Raw genomic sequence first — 19,467 nt, 5'->3', positions numbered from 1 at the left:
CCCTCGCGGATTCCTTTCGCTCTTTGTCTGTAGCCCGCGACCGTAACTTTGACGCCAAAACCGGAGTTTTAGTTTTTATTTTCATAGAAATTTACGGGTATTCGGTACAACGAGGGATAAGGGGGTTGAGGGGTTGTGGGTGGTATGGATTATTTTTAAATTCTCTTGGAGGTTGTTTTCACGAGGTTGTGTTATTTTATGGCCAGGGGAAGGGGGCTTTAAAGGGCTCAACTGTACATACTTTTTCGGATTTCATTCAGGGATTTTTTTCGTGGGGTTGTGGGAAAGTTTATGGAGGGGGCGAGGAGTCGGAAAAATCGCTGGAAAAGGTAAATGAAAATTACCAGGAAGAAAATAAGTACTTAAATTTGAATATAAAATACATATATCCGAGCTGTCCAATTTCTGGAATTGAAACATTTGTAAAGGAATGTCTGATAAAGATCGACACGTTCTACTTCAATATCGCCCGCCTGTCTGAGCAAAAGAAAAATGAACTACTGAAACGAAAGAAATCGGAGCTATTTCGATTTTCAGTGACAACTTCATCAAGATAAACATTTAATAATTGAGATGATTAGGGGCACGTGGCTTTCGTTGGTTGAATTCCATTGGGCCAACTTTCCGACGCTCAGAGGATGTATTTTCCTCTCAATTAATACCTAATTGCTTTTCATATCGGTGTTGGAAATAGGAATGTAATGAAATTCCGTTCGACACCATGAACTAGGTACACTCAATGCCTGCGAATCAAGCTCTCATGGATTATTCAACAATCGAAGTGGTATTTGCGGAAATTACGGCGGCAGTTTTTAGTTTTTTTCGTTGCTCATCAGTGGTGAGGGAATATTGGAAAAGGAATTAATAAATTGGCACACCCACACATTAATAAATGAATCCATAATTATTCAACAGAGGTAAATTTTAGTAGTTTTAGTAGTAGAACCCAATATTTTTTTAACTTTCAAAACGAATTTTAATTTTTTTATCAACCAAATTTGTTACAAAAATCATTTGACTTCCAAACGCGTTAATCGACTCGGCAGATAATTAAGAGCTGCGGGAGGAGCGCGTTAATTTATGGTGAATCATGGAGAAGCGTAAAAATATCGGTGGGAGGTGGCTTGATTGAGATGAGTTCCCCATTCACCTGAGATTACACATTCAAGTAGGTAATCTCTATGCTCCCTACCTCCCTTAACAGCTCATCTCCCCTAAGATGGTATGCTAATCCGAAACGACGAAAACGTATTCTAAATAGACACACAATTCCCGATTTTTTTTACAAAAATTATCTCTTTGTAATGATGAAAATTGTCATCCACTTATTCCCCCTATTTATCTCTCAATTTATTTATCCACATAATTATAAATAATTCCCTACCAATGTATGGACAGGAATTTTAGAAAAATCGAGTACTGGTGTGAGCCTTTTACCAAACATTTCTCCCTCTCCAGATAAATATCCTCAGTGTGAACGTCCACCCCTTCCATCACCCCCTAAATCAATCAACATCGTCGGCTGGAACCCCTCTAGCTTGAATCAAATTTGGCACAGTTCGATTCCATTCACCTCTTTACACACACACCTGCACAGACTCCCTCATGCTCCGATTCTAAAATCGTCGAGGGTATTGTACACTCCAAATTGGTACATCTCTGATATGAAACTTGTGGGACACCATTGTCTCCCATTCACGGTGTAACCAGTTCTTGCGAGAATAATAAAAAAAAAAAAAAGCGCCAAAGGTGGGAAGAAAAATACACGCGAAAAAAGGGCGTTCATTTCTTCGAGTCTCATCGATAATCGATGGGACAGAAATAGAAATAAAAATGAACTGGGGTGAATGGGCGACTTGTCTAGTTGATCTAGGATTTTTTCAGAGAGAAATTGACGTTCACCAAAATCATTTTCACATCATTTTTCATTTAAAAAAATTTCTCTGAAATGAATTACATTTTTTCTTTGTTGAAGAAGAGGAATAATAATTTTTAAGAAAAATAAATTAAATTTCCTAATCGTAATTGCGATCACCCGTAGAACTTGATTTTCGTAAATCTGTGGAAAGCTTCAATGTCTGTCTACAGTCGTAAACTACTACTAGATAAAGAAAATGCAAAGAAGTGGGTGTACGTCAGTGGGGGGTGGGGTAGTGTCCTAGACCCTTCGAACGCACGCGACGCTTATTGATCTTCATGAAATGCAGAGGGAAGGAGGATAGCTCGAGAACTAGGCGCCAGACATCCTACCCTTCTTCATTCGATTGTCTTCCAGTCTCTCCAGCTGTTGCCCCCGCGCCAGCTCTTCCCATTCTAAAACTTCCTATTTCGCAAAATATGTAGAACATATTCCATCTACACCTCTCCTACATTTTTTATATTGTCTACATCTGCGAAAATAATCTCCATAAATGTTTCGGGGCCAGAATTGTTGCACCAGAAGAGTCAGACTCGACTAGTTGGACTGGCCAAGACATCCCCTCTGACCTGTCACCAGAACCCCCTTTCAATGATTTACCCCAATTATTTAATCCCGATGAAACGAATTAATTCTTAATGACACCTCGCCAGCGATGATGGGGTGATAAACGAGGTGGCGACGGAAATACTCATCCAGAATCACAAAGAAAACGGAAATTTGTGCGAGACACCTGACAGCCGTCTGGGACAGCAAATTGATGATGATTGGACGAGATGGGCAAACTCCGACAGCTTCACCCGATTTTTTTTTTCTATTTTCATCTGGTCTCCGTCACCGAGGATGATGGATAGGCTGGTCCAGACGGACCAGTGATTTTCATCCCCAGTCGTTCGATAAATCAAGGTTCCGAAATTTGTCGCGTTGATGCATCAGATTGTCATGTCAAGTCTAGGATCACTGGTATAAAATCAACTACTTGACTCGACGAATGAGAAAAAAAAAATTCTACGACGGAATGACAACTTTATTAGGATATTTTCCGTACACCCGACCACTCCTGGTGACCCTGTAGTACACCTGCTGAGTGGTTTCCAGGGTATCATCGCAGTTTGACACCTGCGGCCCGTCCCCAGTGTAGAGTCTTTTCATTCTTGCTCGGACACCGGTCATGTGCTTCGGATGGAGTATCATCGTGAGTTTCTCTTCACCCGAGTGCTCCCTGGACGGCGACGACGTTATTAACTGGGCATTGTGAGACATTTTATGTCGTTTGAGAAGTCGTAGCGGTGAAATTGCGAGAATTACACGGAGTAGTCGCCGACGACAGCCCCAGATTACCACAGCGGTTGCCAGCCAAGCGAACCAGGGACTTGCCCGAGGGCTCTGTGAGGGCTCTCTCGTCCACAGAAACAACATCTAGGGGGAAAATAAAAATTATCATGCGAAATATCTTGTCAAAAGAACTCCAGGATAAATTCTTTCATCGAAAGTAACTCGTGGCAGAAGAATTTGGCGGAAAAAAAACAGGAAATTTGCTGCAATAAATTCTGTCAACAAATTACCCAAAAAGAACTGTCACAAAAATACCTAACTATTGTCCAAAAAAATTTTAGCAATAATAGTTACAGGGGGAAAGTGTCCTTAATTAAATTTTGTGAATGTGATCCGGATTTTATTGAGGAAAAAAAAAATTTAACCGATATCTCATCGATAAAAGACCGAATACACAGCCAATACGTATCACAGAATCCAAAGTGCCCCAGTCGATCGATCTGTCAGCCCAGTACCCCCACGGTATCATTGACAACACCCACGCGCACCCGAGTGTAGCCTTCGTACTCGTGAAACTCGAGTGGTTTTCCTAGCACAACTGATACACTAAACCTTCAGGCTTTTGTATGAAATACTGACCTTATATATCCAATCGCTGGCGCTTTGCCTGAAACTGAAGGGTCGATCAACAATGCGAAACATAGAATGGCCGTGATTGCAATCGTTCGTGAAATTTGAAAAGATATTTCTCTCATCAGGCATAAGCGAGACCTGGTTCACTCAAGTTCCATCAACCATCTCAAGCCTGAAAGACAATATTTATCGCATATTGAAGCCATTGCTGGAGGACGATTCGTGGATAGCATTACCGAGAGACTCCAGAGGATTTTCATTCGTTGGCGATGCACCAGTTGTGACCCTGACCCGATACGTCCAATTTTGTTATCGTTTTTTAACGCTCCTTGTGGAGTGAATATTCACCGGACCGTGTGACAAGTCCTTCTGGGAGATCAAAATCACCTGAACTAATTTTTTGTCAGGCAAATCCGGGAGAATTCGCCGTTTTTTCACTGTGATTTACAGGTGATTAATGTGCAGGTAAAAAATGTAAAATGGATGATTCAGGGAAATAATGTCTGATGCTGAGGAATTTAGACAAAGGATTGACGTGAGTGACAGTTAATGAACTAAAGTTATCAGCGGAATGATGAATCACGATGAACTTCAGGTCATAATATATTTTTAGATAAATTTATAAAATTAAATTTCAATAATTTTGATTGAGTTAACAAATAAAATAAAATAATATTCGAATAAATATTAATTGTCATTCCCATCAGTCGACCAGTCACTCCCTCGTTCCACATATTTCCCAGGGATTCATCATCGAGCACGTACTCGTTATTCTTACGTACATCACGAGTTAGAGTAACTAGGTCAAAACCTGAATACGTGACCCGTATCATCTCTTTGGGAGCTGAGCAATAGCAAGAGTAAAAGTTGAGACTTTTCCCTCATTCAAGAATTCACCAGTGACTTAAGTTTGTTTACTCCAATTTGGGGGAGAGTTTAGCTTCAATTTTTCTGGATTTCATTTTTTTTCACACTCCCATAAATTTTTTTAATGAGAGGGGACAGGACATTCTGTATTATTGGGAGTAAAATGCTTGAACAATTGTCATTGAATGGAATTCACAGCAAATCATGGAAACAAAGGTATATACGTCATGCAATTAAGTTAATCAGAGCTCTCATACAGCCGCACCACTCCGCCACTCGGTAAATTGTCATATATTTGAGTTTCAACAATGAATCCGGTGCTCTCATTACGTGAATAGGATAATTAGAGCACGTGTCGCTTTCTATATCTGTGTTAATGGACACATAAAAAAGAATTGGTAATGGAAATTTCAGGGAAGTGAGCTCGCTGATTGTATCTCGCTCATTCTCTAATGGATTTACTGCGCTGAATACTGATGATTGAATTTTCGCTTGTGAATAAAATTTTTCTCGACTTTTTTTCGATTTCCTAATTTCGTTTAAATAATGAAACCATTGTAAAATATTGGAGAAGATCTAAGTGAACTATATGCCGATCTGAGCCCAGAGGATCTGAGAATCCTTCGACTGCTGATCAAAACCCGGAAACGAGGATAGAGGAAGTCGTTTGCTATTGGACCTCGTCCTCCAGGGAATAGTCCAGATGTTCCCCGGGTTTTTACTGCTGAGGGAGAAAGGAAGATGTCCATAAACCACTCCGATAACTATCCCACCAAATGCGGAAGAAATCCAATTGCAATGGGGAATACGAGCCAAGTCTCTCCTCCCCCAATTCCGCCCACTCTATTATCTAACTCGAATGTCAAGGCCAAGAGTCGTTCGTGCACGTTGGGAATTTACCAGCCTCGGTAAAATCGAAACTTACACGCGAGTCTAGTACCACCGAAAATCTGCATTATTTATGGGATGACCCAGTCGATAGGATACTCAAAGAGTTGGTTAGTCCATCATGAAAAAATATTTTTCTTCCCAACATTCATTTCCTTGAAGTATTTATTTAAAAAAAATAATACTTCTTCGATTGAGCAATGACCTCCACCAATGTTTATCCATTTATTCAATGCTATGTTTCTCCACTGGAGTCATTCCCAGCCGATTAATTATCCTCCTTAGACTTCAAAACAAAAAATAAATAAACTGTTTTTTTAAACATTTTTTTCTCTCATATTTAAATCCACTGTTGCTGAATTCCCCCATTCGTGAGACTGGAATTGATAGCGTGAAATGAAAGCATAAGAGTTTATTGTCGCCCTGTCCCGGTGGATTAATGATTACATTAAAATGAGATAAATCTCGGGACTCGAGAAGACAGACGATAAATATCCATCGAGATGCAGTTGGAGGACACGCGTGGAGGACATCAACACTCGCTTTGTGAATCAGATGAATAATGGGATAACAGCAATTTGCTGAGATTGACTCGTGACCCAGTGGATACCCAATACCGTCGGGACTGGACGGATAATAGCGTATGCATCATCGGCTAAATATTCCAATGATAATTTACCAAAAATCCCCAGACAGTTTATCTCGACAGCATTAAATTTTTTTACAACCGAGAAATCCATATTTCCTCCAGTACTCGACCCACAATATTTCCAGAAAATTTTCTCCGCACGTGGTACCGGTTTCCAATGCCTTAAAAATCCGTCTGATCCTAAAAAACACCCGGACAACAGCTGAGTCATGAGCCTATCACATTTATAAATGTACAGCAACGCCTTTATCAAGCCGAAGGTGTAGACATGTTCACAAGGAGCACTGTTATTGCACCCAGACTGCGATAAAAAAAAATTACCCCGGGTGCATTGTCCTGTCGCCTCGGCTAATAATAATCCCGCATTCAAGGATACTGATCCAGTTGGTCGTACTCCATGCATTGTAGGCGTTCATTCACGTGTAAACGAACTGATAAAAAAAAGCGTCATTATTTTTAATTCTCTATTGAAAATAAAGCAGAAATAAAAGTCCACCGTAAATTATCGTGACACGTAAGTCGCAGAAACTCGGGTGCATTGTTCGCCCAGTGGAGGAGTCCAAGAGGGGGAGGCAGTAACTGGTGGACACTCAAGGATGTAGATAGTCAAAGTGCAACGGAAGAGAATAGCAGCTTCCATCGTTGCAGAATGAGAGGAGCAAAAGTCGTGCGTGCGAAAGACCAAAGGGAGAAAGAAGAAAAATGAAGAGAAAAAAAACAAGTCAGAAAGACGAGGACCGACTCAGCACAAATACCATGAGCAACTGAAAGGGAGAATGTTCCCCTAGTCAGGATGGAATTATAGTGGAGAGGGGGACGAGGAAGCTGAACAACTCAAGCACGTGGAGATACCGAGACTGTGTCTCGTGTTCAGTTGTGCTCACGGCCTTCCGACAATCTGGTACTCGAAATTCAGTGCTTTGTCTCGAAGTTGTTGATCGAGATTTCAAGGATTCGGTGTAAAGGGGCAGAAAAAAAAATTTTTTCATCATTTCTTCCACCTGATCACCAACAATTGAGAATTATGTGATACGTTGGACGAATGGGGAATTTTTAAGGACGAATAGAAACATCTCGGTAGATTTATCACGATGGCTATCACGAGGTTGACCGGTCTCGTGAGTTTATTGATCCTGGTGACCTCGAGCCAAGCGGTGGATGCCACAGAGCTCCAGTTCTCCCGCGACCACAACCGAGCATCGCATCATAATTACCATCACTCCCGGCATCATTATCACGGTAGTCCAAAAGTCCTGCATGACTCCTTGAGGGCCGCCAGGACAGCTGAGGTATCCCGGCTCCACCGACATCCCCATGAAGCAGAGAGGAAGAACCTGGTGAGCAATGGGACGAGTAAATTGGAGAAACTGATTGCTGCTGATCAGCAATCCATCCGAGCTGCGTATCATGATGATCAGCGGTTCAGACCTAGGGAGAGCTTCGGTGGATTCGGCCTGACATCTCCTCCAGTCTATACTAAACATCATCCTGGGTGAGTGATCAATGACAATTTAAAATCGCTCGTTCGAGTCTGGCTGCTCCTCACTCGAAATTACGTGGTTTATCAAGTCAGATTAATCTGATAAAAAAGTAACGCAAAGTGGATTATAACAGCATTCAGTGGCTATTAATCCCGATGATATGCACCGATGATGATGTGTTTGGCGATCGAGGAAATACTGCGGTGCAGTGGCCACTAAGCTGATTATATCAATAATCTCTCGCATTAGATCTATTAGATTGATCGATCGTTCGTGTTCAGAAAGTAATTTGATGGTGTTGTGAGAAATATGTTGGGTAACTGGTTTTAATTCTGGGGCTGGGGTTATCTGGGATTATTAATATGCTTCCTAGACAATGTTGAATGATCTAGATAAGCTCAATGAGTCACGGTCAGTCCAGGTAAGCCCGTGATTGGAGAAAAATTAATTAATTCTTCGATGGATTCGTAAACCGAGTGTCATGTTCCTCAGATTCCAAGATGTCCATTAAAAATCGGATGACTGTTCAATACTCGTTTCTCTTAGATATTCTCCCTCGTGCACTGCAATCTTCGTAATTTATTCCATCGGGGATTTATGAAGAATCCATCAACTCCTGAATTTATTGACCTGCAGTTCCATTCCACCAAGCACTGAATGATATATTGCCCTCGCGTATCTCCAACTTCCCAGAGCTGAAAGTTGTCAAGACAAAGAGACCTGCATGTTGATAGCAACCACTGAGAAGTTACCAAGAACTGCAGAATTAAATTAACATTCGTTCTCCTACAATTTGCAACTGGAGCAGAGATCCAGTGCCTCATCATCGAGCATTCTGGAGCCAGTTCACTAGTTAATTAAACTGTTGTATTGGTTTTTCACTTCTCTATTTCCCTCTCACAACATTTTCGTGAAATGTTCTCAGGAGATATTGCTCAGCACGGGATGCTGGCCGATGCACTAGCTTTGCAATTACCTCAACCCCCAAATTTACTCACAATCATGAGGCAAGTGGCTACGGTGTAACTCCGCAATGTATCCAGACAAGATTTACGATTTCCTCGGAACGCTAATCCATTAGTCCGATAGTTTCCTCAGCGGAGGTTGATGGGAGAGGGCGGTATGGATGAATAGGTCGTGGCTCGAGTGGGCGTCTTGGTGGTGAGATACCCAGAGGTACATCGGGTACCTATACTTGAATTTAATGTTGTTAGTTCCTTGGGAAACGCTCCAATCAATAGCTTCTTATGGTAGACTGAATGAAGTGCGTGAACAGCGAATAAATAAATTAAAAATCATTAATAAATTATTGTGGCGATAGTTTTAGTGGACTAATTGTTCAATTGTTCAATTCAAAATCTAATGAATATAATATACGTATTATATTCAATAAATAATTAATTAAATTGAATATTCAACCTGAGGAGATATTGAAAAAAAAATAATCAAAATTTTCGACTGTCGGAATGTCGCCAAAGAGCAAAAGCGTATCCTACAAACTTGCTCAGTGGGTATGGAGCGATTAACTGTGTACAGCAAAACCACCGAGAGCGTCTTGCAATTTTTTTTTCAACTTTAGCGATCTTTGTCGGGCTGACTGTGGCTATATATAAGCCCACCGCGGTGGTAGAACGAGTTCTCTCGCTCTCCATATTAGTAATGAAACAATGAGGACACTAAGCTTGTTGTCAGGGCCCTTAGTCGGGAATTAAAGAAAAATTCATCGTGACGCGGTGAAAAAAGTCGGGGAAATATTTCCAAACAAATCACGTAATCGTGAACTGAGATCAAGTTCTAGGTCTTTTTGGCTCTATATAGAGGCGAGGAATGCGAGATAAACGGTGTTTTGTCCACCAGCTCCGGGAATTTTACGAAATATCGCTAGGAATTTCCCCCAGAGGGAGAAAATTATTTAAAAAATTTTAATTCCACATTTTTTTATAATTTTTCATTTAAGGTAATCCCAAATAGCTTTAATTATTTGTCGAACTTCAATATAGTCCTGACTGGAAACATTTATGTTTATGTCTGGAGGCAGTGGTACAAAAACGAGAGTGAACCAGGGAAATTGAGGGATAATAAGGGTATGAGGTGGCACTTTATTGGCACCTGCATGGGAAGGCGTCACTCGTAGGCTTGTCCGGGACCCTATAATCAAGTAATTTTGTAATTTGGAGATTTCATGCGTAAGGGACTACCGATAGCCCAAGGGCAGTAACAAAGACTGAGGAAAACACGAAAAAGGCCGGGTAAAAGTTTCACTTTTTGTCGATTGTACATCGAAAACAAACGAGAGGATTGAAAAAAATACAAAAAAAATCCACTAGATTCAGAGCTCTGGGAGGGCTCCTTGCGAACAAGTAGCCACCATCAAGAGACCAACGAACCCCTACAATTCCCCACATCTGTGTATTGTGTATTCATTCCCTCGATTCGGCTGCATCTGATGCGCTTCCGAAATTAGCCCGCGGTTTTGCGGCTCAACTGCATGTACAGGATGTTTAAATATCCGTCAGAATTGATAAATTACTCTGGTAAAGTGTTTATGCGTCGAGTGGTTCCGAGCATAAGCTCGCGAAAGGTCACGAGAATTTCGGAGAAAGACGAAAGGGACCAGGATCCAACGCAAATAATCAATCATTCCCTCTGAAATATCGAATGCAATGAATCAGTGAGCAACATTTTTATTAGACACTTGAATAATATACACGACAAAGAGTTAACTCACGCACTCACCCTTGTAAAGGGATTGCCATCGACAACGAAAGAATCCACTGAAGTTAATTGCAAAGGTAATCGCCCGTCCGAGTGAATGCGAGTCGATTTCCAGTGATGGCATCTCTGGTGGATGTGAATATTTTCAACGTTGAATTTTAATTGCAACCCCCCAAGGCACAATAATCTCACACTGCGAGATTATTCCTCTTTGTCCAGCCGAGTCTCATCAGCCCGATCGTCTTAAGCATCTCACCAACGATCAAGTCCCTCTTGAATTTATTACATCGTCACTTAACGGAAATGAATTAATATGCATGAAAGGGCATTACCTCGGTTGTACAAAAATCCAATACCCTTGACAATTTAATGGCCCTCAAAAAAGGCTTTGAGGTGCAATTCTACGGATTCACCCAGACCCGATGCCTCCGACTGCACACTTCAAAGACATTCAGCAAATAATTTTTTTTTTACTCAGGAGACGCGTTTGCTCGAGACAACCCCCACCGAACGTCAATCACCCTGGCACGCAAATTAGGTGAATAATCATTTTCCCCCCCGTTTCATTGTGATACAAACAGATGTGACACAGTAATTTTCACAGGTTCACGTACACTGAAATATCGACATCGGGTTTCCTGTGTTGTCCTGGATGGTCTCAAGTAACACCCACCAGTTATGGTTGCAACAGACGTGAGTAAGCAAACTCGAAAGCTGTATTAACAGTACATTTGTTGTCATTCTCCATGAATCGTGAATAACGTATTGTCACAGCCACCTGCGTGGCACCTTGTTACAACGGCGGTATTTGCGGTACACACGGTAAATGCAACTGTCCAAAGGGCTTCACCGGGACACAGTGTCAAATTGGTAAATACTATTTCCATTTATAATATTTTAATGCAACACTTGACCGAGAAAATAATTCTGGAAAAAAAACTTCATTAGAAATTGATAAAGTTAAATTTTTTTATAATTATATCGGTCTATAATTTCCTAATAATCCCCTAGAAATTCTCGGAAAGTCGATGCACTCCACAGGTACAAAAATATTTCCACCTCCGCACAATTAATTCTGAACGACTTAATCGTCCGTTTGCAAGAAAACCGAAACGACCGTGCAGATATTCCCTCGCGAGTTTCTTCTCCAGAAGAATCGAAAACAGTTTATCTCCTAAGTAATGGCCCCGCCCGCACCTGCATAAACCCGAGTTAACGATCCCCAGTGAAAATACATTCCCGAAAGCATTAATGGTACCGTTTCCCCTGATATCGTCCATTACCGATCGTTAAATGTAATTAAGTGGCTACGATAATGCAAATATCCCTGAGCCATGGGACATTAACAATTGACATTCCGCCAACCGGACAATATTCGTTTTTCAAGTCAATATTAATAGATAGGGTGTTGGGAGAGAGGTTTTTTCTCGAGTTAACGAAAATAGAAGAGTCAACGCACTCATAGAAAAGGTGGAACGATGTGGCTGCTGTTAGAGAGACTGAAAGACAGATCGTTGACAGTAACTAGATCCTCCTACCAGTGCATGGAAAATATCTATAGTTCTATATTTAAATGTGTAGATATTTATGTTCGAATTAATGTTAAAAAGCTATAAATATATTTTTTAATCGTCACAGATGTGGACGAATGTATCACGGAAAAACCGTGTGCCCAAATCTGCAAGAACGTGCTCGGTAGTTACGAGTGTCACTGCAGATATGGATTCCAACTGCAACCAGACGGCCAGTCCTGCAGGAAGAATGGTATTTGTCGCACTCCAGTGCGACAATTTTTTCACCTTCAATTGAACTAAAAGTTCTGGGAGTTTTTGCCCAATTCCATTGAAAAATTCCACAATTTCATTCCTTGTTTTTTAGCAGACAATTTCCTGGCGAAATTGGTTTTATAAATTTTATAGCAATTCCTAGTCGTAAACTCCCCCGGGTTTCTTTGGCATTTTTTTCTGGTTTTTTCAACGAAAACGAAGAGTATGAGAATGAAATACACAAGACATAAAACGCAGAAGATTTAAGTCCTCGAATTTTTATGGAAAATATTTAAAGAATATTTCTTTAATTTGTAATAAATATGGGGTTTTTAGAACGCGATGGTAATTTATCGAAAACAATTTACTGCAAATACCTTACTACTGTTCCAGATAGCGATGGTACAGCTTTCGAGGCACGAGATCTAGAGAACGACTACGGTATAACGACAAGCACAGTACGACCTGATATTCAACCACATGGTGAGTGCATGACTGTCTCGCGAGAATAAACCCACCTCTCGTATGTATTTATCCCCGATGCAAATTGAAATTCACGTGAAAACTATCTTTACAAGCCATGGAACGGAGCCCATGTGAATTTAGACACACCGTTGGGTCGGGCAGAACTGAAACGACGACAGTCTTATGTGAAATCATAAAAATAACGCCTAAATTATATAGACTACCGGGGAAATGCTCTCGCCTGGTATTCGATGAGTCAGATATTTTGTTTTTCAGATACTGAGAATGACGTGGATGATGGAGAGGGCAGGGACTATGGGAATATGCTCAAGAGGTTGACCAAACTGGAGAAGGTAATTAGAATTTCAAATTACAACATCCAAATAGTTGACGGATTTTTTCCTGCGATCGCAAGTCTTCGGAAATAGTTGTGATGTACAAAAAATGTGAGGAAAAATTCTGTCAAAAGTACTTGTGCTTGGGTTTGCAGCAGGTGGCACGGGACAGAAAGCGGGAGATCGAAACGATACAACTGAACACGAAAATCGGTCAGGCGGTCGAAGGTGTTGCTGAACTAAGATTAGCAGCTAAAAACGCACTGCATTTTCTACTGGAAACGTTTGGTCCTGTTCGCCAGGACGTAACGGATCTGAAAAGTAAATTCGAAATGGAGCACAGGAGGATTGATTATCTGATCCAGCGGGTGGCTGATCACGATCATCGGATTAACGGCCGATCGGGATAATATCGTAGAACTCTCGATTCAGATGAACTCATTTATTTTTTTTACATAACATAATGTAGTATATAATTCATGGAATTTTGTAGTTATAGCCCTATCGCTGCCATATATCTAAATATTGAAGTTTCGATTTGTTGCAGCCCCACGTATTTGAGATTAACATTTTTTTTCGAAATAATTGGGCTTATGAAATTATTATAAGTATTTTGTGAACTCGTTGGAGTAAAAAAAATTACATTTAAATTTATTTCACTAAATATTTCACATGTTTCTAGATTTTATGTGGGGTTCAGAATTGAGAGGAACCCATTTATTACATTTTTTTAAGGGGTAATGTAATGAATAATTAATTGAATTCTCGAGTTATAGCACTCTCACTGCCATATTTTTTATTATGAATAAACATCCTTAATGGACTATCCCGCTCACTTGGTTTGGACCTTTTTCTTCTGTTTCCTGGTCAATCGTTTACTCTGCTTTGTGGTAGCTTTTGCGTTCTTTCCCCTGCCCTTTTTGTGCTTGACTATTCTCCTCTTATTCATCCAAACTGGGTAATTACCATACTGGTCCTGCATCGTCCTCTTATTGTACACCCTCTTCCCCTCGACCTCCATCTCCCCATTCTGTTGGCTTTCCCCCTCGGGTTTTATGCTTTCTTTGATCTTTTCTGCTGTTGTAACTGCGAAGAAAATTTTTTTTGTCATTTATGGCTGAAGGACTGGAGTACTTCACAATAAACAATTCTTCCATTCTATTGCAATTTTATTTCGACAAATTAACTTCAATAATTACCTGTGGCAATCTCCGTTATATCTGACATCTCTATATCCTGTTGTGTGGAATTATCGTCGATGCCCAGGGTCTTCTTCAACCTGGCAAGCTCTTTAACTCCATAACGTTCACGCTTGACAGCTCTGCACTTCCTTCGCCACTTGCTTCTCAGTGATTTTGCCATTGGAATAACAAAGTCTGGAATTGGCAGATCATTTAATGAGAAAAAAATATATTCCATGCGTGCACCGAACATGCAAGCATTTCACCATAACCTCAAAATTTATTATGTTCCTCGACGTAGTTAATAACTCATCAAAGTTTCACGTATGTGTTGTTCTGGGGTACTTACGTGTCAAAATCGGTAATACCGAATGGACTAGTTGTTATTACTTTGTCCTAATTGTCGAAGAAAAATCAATTTCACTGAAAAACACGTGTAAATGAACAAACACTGAGCACGCGCACATGCACTGGCAAAGGTTATGGAGGAGTTGGTGACGCCTATGGAGCGACCTCAACCGTAAAGTTTCGTCCCAGTGGCGCATGAACTACGATGGTGAAGGTCCCTGTCGGTAAGGGATTACCATCGGCACGTTCACCATCCCCTCCATAAGAAATCTCCCCTATAATGCTATAATCCCTAACAGTGATGCCCTCAAGAAATAATCGACGCAGAGGGGAAATTCTCATTAATTTCTGAACTGCATCGGTACTGACGAGTTCGATGATTATAAAAGCGATTTGAGGATCATTTGAAAAAAAAAATTATATGTAAAGATCAGAGGAAAATCATGTAACCAAGCAGATAAAATCATTTAATTGTATTTTATACAAGCTCCTCCAACGATTTTCTCAAGAAGATCTTAGCAGGATTTTTCTAATTATTTTAAAACTCATCTCGATTTGAATGAATAAAAAAATGGTCAACAGCCTGACGAATCCTACAACTACACTCAAACATAATAACCCGCATAATGCAAAAGTATTGTTAATAGTTTCTCGATAAAATAATATATTATATCATACGTTAAAGATATATTTTTTTCGTATAGTATTTGCATTAAATGAGTTAATGAAAATATACTGTCTCACGATAGCTGTTACTCTCTTAACCGAGCCAGCCGCTGTGTGAGTTCGTCCTGCTCCTGACTGACAGCTGTTGACGTGCCAATACTACCGAGTTGACCTGATGGCAGCTCCATATTCAATTCCAATCTGCAGGAAAAAATTTAAATGATTGAATAGTTGAATTAAAAAAAGAGTCCACTGAACTTGTGGAAAATGATTTGGCAAATACCATAAAAATATTTTTTATTGTTAAATGTACAGACCCAGCTTCATCAGCAACCTGCTGCATTAATGAATCGACATCAGCCTGGGGAACGTTCGTGGTAGTGGTCTGAGACATTGCATTCTCCATGTACGAGCTCTGTACATCCAAGTCCTCAAACTGGCTCTCAAATTTGTCCATAAGATTGGAAATTTTTTCAAGATTCATTGACTTCATAGCTGCATCCATGGCCTTGACAACACCGGCCATGGATTGTGTGACTTTTCTCGTGGTGAGAGCTGTCTGTACTCTGCTAGCAACAGCATCCACCCTCGCACTCATTCTGAGGTAATTGAGTGCCTGATTCTTCTGCCGAATAGCATTTTCAGCATGTATCCTTGCACCTTCCATATTCCCTTTCTGGATGGCTTTCTTCACCTTCGCCTTCTCCACTTTTTCCTCTTTCTCGCATTTTTTTGAGTTTCGCTCGAGCTCTTTCACAGCGAACTTCAGGTTGAATAAATTTTCTAGCTCAAGATGTTAAGGAATCAATAATAATTATTAGGGAATTAATCCTAACTCTCACATAACCTCAACATGAATGATTTGTTATTGAATGATTTATCACCAAATTACAATTTTAAGAAAGGATACTCTCCATCTGTGAGACGGACATTGCTGATTGTTCGGCCCCCGTTGTGCTGGATAATAAAATCACCGAAAAAAATCAAAATAACGCTAACACATAGATTTGTGTTGCTGACAAAATACTAGGCAGTGAAGGCTGTCAATCTAACGCCACTGAATGTTGTTCACGTACGAGATCAACACACACTCGAGACTATGCGTCATCAAGAAAAAAAATTACAGGCAATAGTACATTAAGTCTAGCAATGAGTCTAGCAATTTGAGGAGTTGTTTTTCTACTGAAAATCGAGGATTTGACTGAACTACGAAAGGAAAAAATATCTCATTGACAAAAAATGAACTGTCCACCTGACAAGACACCCAACAGCTAAATTCTCCACTGGTGACATCTCTCGTCGACATAACTCGGTCCCTCGGAATTGCTCTCGGAAAACTGGGCAAAAATACAGGGTGCGCTTTGGCAATATATTTTTTGCTTGTCATCTATAGTACACTTTGTCGTTCAAAATATGCAAATAACAACCTCAAACAAGTTTCATTGGTAAATAGTGATTAACCTTTTTTGCTCAAACACTCTGGTATCTGACAGTCTCGAAAAACGACTCCAACTATTCGATTCACCGGGGTAAATCAGTGCACCTGATGCACTGGCTGGTCATCACAAGGTGCATCCCATCGAATGACTTATTCCTGCATTCCATTAGATAAAAACAATGTGTACATCAATAACAAATCACCAGGTAAAGTTCACAAGTCGTAATATTCAGATGTCTGTCTCTGTAAACCGGTTTGTCATGTCATTGAGAATATCTGGTAAATAAATTTCCAGGTGAATAGGCTCGAGGGCGAGACAATGATGGAAACATCAAAAAAATTACTCTGCAGTCTGCTTCGTTGCATTGTTGTACAATTACATTATATCTTTGACTGCGTTATTGATTTTGTCTTTGGACTTTATTATAATGGAAAGGAGGAAAAAGTTCCTCCAATTAAAAATCCAATACTGCTGGAGAGCGCCGTAACATTGGCTGAGAGGATCAGGTACAGTAGATTAGCATTAGAAGCTTCATTTTTCATGTCAAGTAAAGTAACATCATTAATCAAATCCGCTGAACTGTGAAAAAAAATTGATCGCAAGTAATAATTAATTTCACAATCGGTTTTGATGCTCAAGGAATAAGAAAGTCTCCTGTCAAGTGGTCGTTGGTGCATTCATTGACAGATGTAAGGAAGTGAATAGTTTGATGAATGTCATAGTGGATGAGAGGTACGAGGAAGCGATAAGGGAGGCGAGAAAAGTCGATGAATTGCTGGCGTGTGATATTGACATTGACATACTCAAAATAACAAAGCCACTGTTGGGCGTGCCATTTACTACTAAAGAGAGTAATGAGGCTAAAGGTAAGGTAATGGGTACAGGGGGTGGATATTTATTCGTTCATTGAAATTGTTCTGCACTGTGAGAAAAGTCCAGTTTAGCTCCAGACATTACAGTTATGCTGAACGATCTAGTTATTCTAATATAAAAAGTCTTATTGTGTTTTTTTCGATTTTTGGGTAATGCAAAAATCGATGAATAAATTTACAAAATTTTCAAGGTCTTCTCCACTCGATGGGTATGATAGCGAGAAAAGGCCACCGATCGACCCAAGACGCGACGGTAATCGCCAACGTCAAAGACTCTGGGGCAATTCTCATTGCAAAAACCAATATTCCCGAGATGAATCTCTGGGTAGAATCCAGAAATATGGTCTACGGACAAACCAACAATCCCTACAACTCGACAAGAACAGTTGGGGGTAGTAGTGGTGGAGATGCTGCTGTCACAGCAGCATGTGGTGTGCCATTTGCAGTTGGAAGTGACATCGGTGGATCCATAAGGATGCCAGCATTTTTCAATGGAGTATTTGGATTCAAACCCAGTGAAGGAGCAACACCACTTAAAGGGATTGGACTCAGAACTGTTGACTTTGGGAATTCAATGGCCGAGACTGGGCCGATATGCAAACGCGCCGACGATCTCCTGCCTTTACTAAAAATTATGATGATGGATAAGGACCTGAAGGAGAAGCTAGACACACCTGTAGACGTTAAAAAACTCAGAGTATTCTATCAAGAGGGCTCTGGGGACTTGAGAGCTAGTAAAATAAATCCAGACATGCGAGCTGCACTCACCAAAGTCATTCATCACTTCGAAAGTGTTTCGGAGTCTGTGCAAAAGGTCAAACTGCCAGGATCTGAGTTCAGCTTTAGACTCTGGAGATACTGGATGACGCAGGAGGGGTCGGACTTTAAATATGATATCATGAATCGACAGTCGAGAACTAGTGCATCTGCGGAATTAATAAAATTGTTGACAAATAAATGCGAAATGACGTTCGCGGCGATACTTAAACTTCTCGACGAGGATCTTTTTCCGAAGGAGAATAGCGAATGGGCTGAGAAAATCACAGCTGAGATGAAGGAATATCTAGTGGTGCGTAATAATAAAATACATTCATTTCTCAATTAATTAGCAATATATTTATGTTTAAAAAAAATTTTGCCGTCAGAAAAAACTGGGAGACAATGGAGTTCTCGTGTACCCATCGTCACCCTTCCCAGCTAGTTACCACTACTCATACTTCTTCAGACCATACAACTTTGGTTACTGGTGCCTCTTCAATGTTCTGCGATTACCAACGTGCCAAGTACCTTTGGGTCTCGACAGTGAAGGCTTGCCCATTGGTGTACAGGTGAATAAAAGCAATACAGTTGGTTAATGAATAAATGCATCACTGAATCTACTAACAATTAATTTTGAACAGATCGTAGCAGCTCCACATCAGGACCACCTCTGCATCGCAGTAGCAAAAGAACTCGAAAAAACATTTGGTGGCTGGGTGCCCCCATCTTAATCCTTCAAAGATCAAAATAATAACGCCACAATCTGCGCACTTTTCACGAGAAACTATATGTGATTAACAGAAGATCAATTTTTTAGATATTTTCCTGGCTCAAAATCAGTCAACTCAATGTACCAAAAGGAATTCCTGAACGGGATACTCTCATATATATGCGTGTTTTTCAATGTCTCAAATAAGTATATTCATATTTTATTTCCAATTCTCACAAAGCGCAATATCCCTCGATTCAATAACTCAATTAATAGTACGATATTAATTCTAATTACAAATATTTTATCCGTCAATACTGTTATTTATTATCGATTAGTGTCAGGTGCGGTGGCTCAGATGCGAACAAATTCTCTAATTGGAAATAAATATTGTATTAAAAACATCAGTAATCTGAGTGATGAATTAAGTACCCATATGCACTCACTTAATTGTTACTTCGAACGATTGAACTTGATTGAATTTAAATTGTGAAGTTGCAA

At 40.2% G+C, this 19,467-nt stretch overlaps 5 protein-coding genes across 7 annotated transcripts; 2 read left to right on the top strand and 3 right to left on the bottom strand.

Moving 5' to 3' along the window:
- Positions 1-11: 11 nt before the first annotated feature.
- Positions 12-13,022, bottom strand: LOC135169435 (uncharacterized). Of its 3 annotated transcripts, none has more exons than XM_064134469.1 (4): positions 12,570-13,022; positions 4,063-4,195; positions 3,833-3,998; positions 12-3,337 (listed from the first exon to the last, which is right to left on the bottom strand). In XM_064134469.1, exons 3-4 carry the CDS (start codon positions 3,953-3,955, stop codon positions 2,927-2,929), a joined length of 534 nt encoding a protein of 177 aa, XP_063990539.1. In that variant the 5' UTR covers positions 3,956-3,998; positions 4,063-4,195; positions 12,570-13,022; the 3' UTR covers positions 12-2,926. The 3 variants fall into 3 exon arrangements, with proteins under 3 accessions (XP_063990539.1, XP_063990536.1, XP_063990537.1); XM_064134466.1 differs by lacking the exon at positions 12,570-13,022 and adding an exon at positions 6,552-6,798 and having other exon boundaries at positions 4,063-6,410; XM_064134467.1 differs by lacking the exon at positions 12,570-13,022 and having other exon boundaries at positions 3,833-6,798.
- LOC135169425 (uncharacterized) lies at positions 7,322-13,402 on the top strand. The gene is made up of 8 exons (XM_064134449.1): positions 7,322-7,722; positions 10,905-10,964; positions 11,031-11,119; positions 11,201-11,296; positions 12,065-12,190; positions 12,586-12,675; positions 12,934-13,010; positions 13,148-13,402. The coding sequence occupies exons 1-8, from the start codon at positions 7,322-7,324 to the stop codon at positions 13,400-13,402; spliced, it is 1,194 nt and encodes a 397-aa protein (XP_063990519.1).
- A 17-nt stretch (positions 13,403-13,419) lies between these two features.
- LOC135169438 (protein LLP homolog) lies at positions 13,420-14,831 on the bottom strand. Its single transcript, XM_064134472.1, has 3 exons — positions 14,523-14,831; positions 14,192-14,368; positions 13,420-14,078 (listed from the first exon to the last, which is right to left on the bottom strand). Exons 2-3 carry the CDS (start codon positions 14,352-14,354, stop codon positions 13,825-13,827), a joined length of 417 nt encoding a protein of 138 aa, XP_063990542.1. The 5' UTR covers positions 14,355-14,368; positions 14,523-14,831; the 3' UTR covers positions 13,420-13,824.
- Positions 14,832-14,979: 148 nt separating this feature from the next.
- On the bottom strand, positions 14,980-16,629 carry LOC135169432 (charged multivesicular body protein 1b). The gene is made up of 4 exons (XM_064134463.1): positions 16,440-16,629; positions 16,098-16,144; positions 15,505-15,970; positions 14,980-15,388 (listed from the first exon to the last, which is right to left on the bottom strand). Exons 1-4 carry the CDS (start codon positions 16,478-16,480, stop codon positions 15,274-15,276), a joined length of 669 nt encoding a protein of 222 aa, XP_063990533.1. The 5' UTR covers positions 16,481-16,629; the 3' UTR covers positions 14,980-15,273.
- Positions 16,630-16,690: 61 nt separating this feature from the next.
- Positions 16,691-19,373, top strand: LOC135169421 (fatty-acid amide hydrolase 2). Its single transcript, XM_064134441.1, has 6 exons — positions 16,691-16,831; positions 16,921-17,132; positions 17,266-17,492; positions 17,690-18,567; positions 18,644-18,826; positions 18,899-19,373. The coding sequence occupies exons 1-6, from the start codon at positions 16,805-16,807 to the stop codon at positions 18,986-18,988; spliced, it is 1,617 nt and encodes a 538-aa protein (XP_063990511.1). The 5' UTR covers positions 16,691-16,804; the 3' UTR covers positions 18,989-19,373.
- The last annotated feature ends 94 nt before the right edge of the window (positions 19,374-19,467 follow it).

This window comes from Diachasmimorpha longicaudata, chromosome 15 (assembly GCF_034640455.1).
Source record: "Diachasmimorpha longicaudata isolate KC_UGA_2023 chromosome 15, iyDiaLong2, whole genome shotgun sequence".
Taxonomy (NCBI): Eukaryota; Metazoa; Arthropoda; class Insecta; order Hymenoptera; family Braconidae; genus Diachasmimorpha; species Diachasmimorpha longicaudata.
The sequence above is the reverse complement of the archived record's forward strand: the minus strand, read 5'-3'. Positions and strand labels throughout refer to the sequence as shown.

Bases quoted from the DNA above. Each gene is read 5' to 3' on its own strand.
- LOC135169435 (XM_064134469.1), bottom strand. From the start codon at position 3,955: ATGCCTGATGAGAGAAATATCTTTTCAAATTTCACGAACGATTGCAAT. The intron at 3,338-3,832 runs GTCAGTATTTCA...TTTTCCCCCTAG, and splicing joins CCAGCGATTGGATATATAAG to ATGTTGTTTCTGTGGACGAG.
- LOC135169425 (XM_064134449.1), top strand. From the start codon at position 7,322: ATGGCTATCACGAGGTTGACCGGTCTCGTGAGTTTATTGATCCTGGTG. The intron at 7,723-10,904 runs GTGAGTGATCAA...TTTTTTACTCAG, and splicing joins TATACTAAACATCATCCTGG to GAGACGCGTTTGCTCGAGAC. The intron at 10,965-11,030 runs GTGAATAATCAT...TAATTTTCACAG, and splicing joins CACCCTGGCACGCAAATTAG to GTTCACGTACACTGAAATAT.
- LOC135169438 (XM_064134472.1), bottom strand. From the start codon at position 14,354: ATGGCAAAATCACTGAGAAGCAAGTGGCGAAGGAAGTGCAGAGCTGTC. The intron at 14,079-14,191 runs GTAATTATTGAA...TTTTCTTCGCAG, and splicing joins TATAACGGAGATTGCCACAG to TTACAACAGCAGAAAAGATC.
- LOC135169432 (XM_064134463.1), bottom strand. From the start codon at position 16,480: ATGTCACCAGTGGAGAATTTAGCTGTTGGGTGTCTTGTCAG. The intron at 15,971-16,097 runs GTATCCTTTCTT...ATCTTGAGCTAG, and splicing joins GTCCGTCTCACAGATGGAGA to AAAATTTATTCAACCTGAAG. The intron at 15,389-15,504 runs GTCTGTACATTT...TTTTTCCTGCAG, and splicing joins CAGGTTGCTGATGAAGCTGG to ATTGGAATTGAATATGGAGC.
- LOC135169421 (XM_064134441.1), top strand. From the start codon at position 16,805: ATGTGTACATCAATAACAAATCACCAG. The intron at 18,568-18,643 runs GTGCGTAATAAT...TTTTGCCGTCAG, and splicing joins AGATGAAGGAATATCTAGTG to AAAAAACTGGGAGACAATGG. The intron at 18,827-18,898 runs GTGAATAAAAGC...AATTTTGAACAG, and splicing joins GCTTGCCCATTGGTGTACAG to ATCGTAGCAGCTCCACATCA.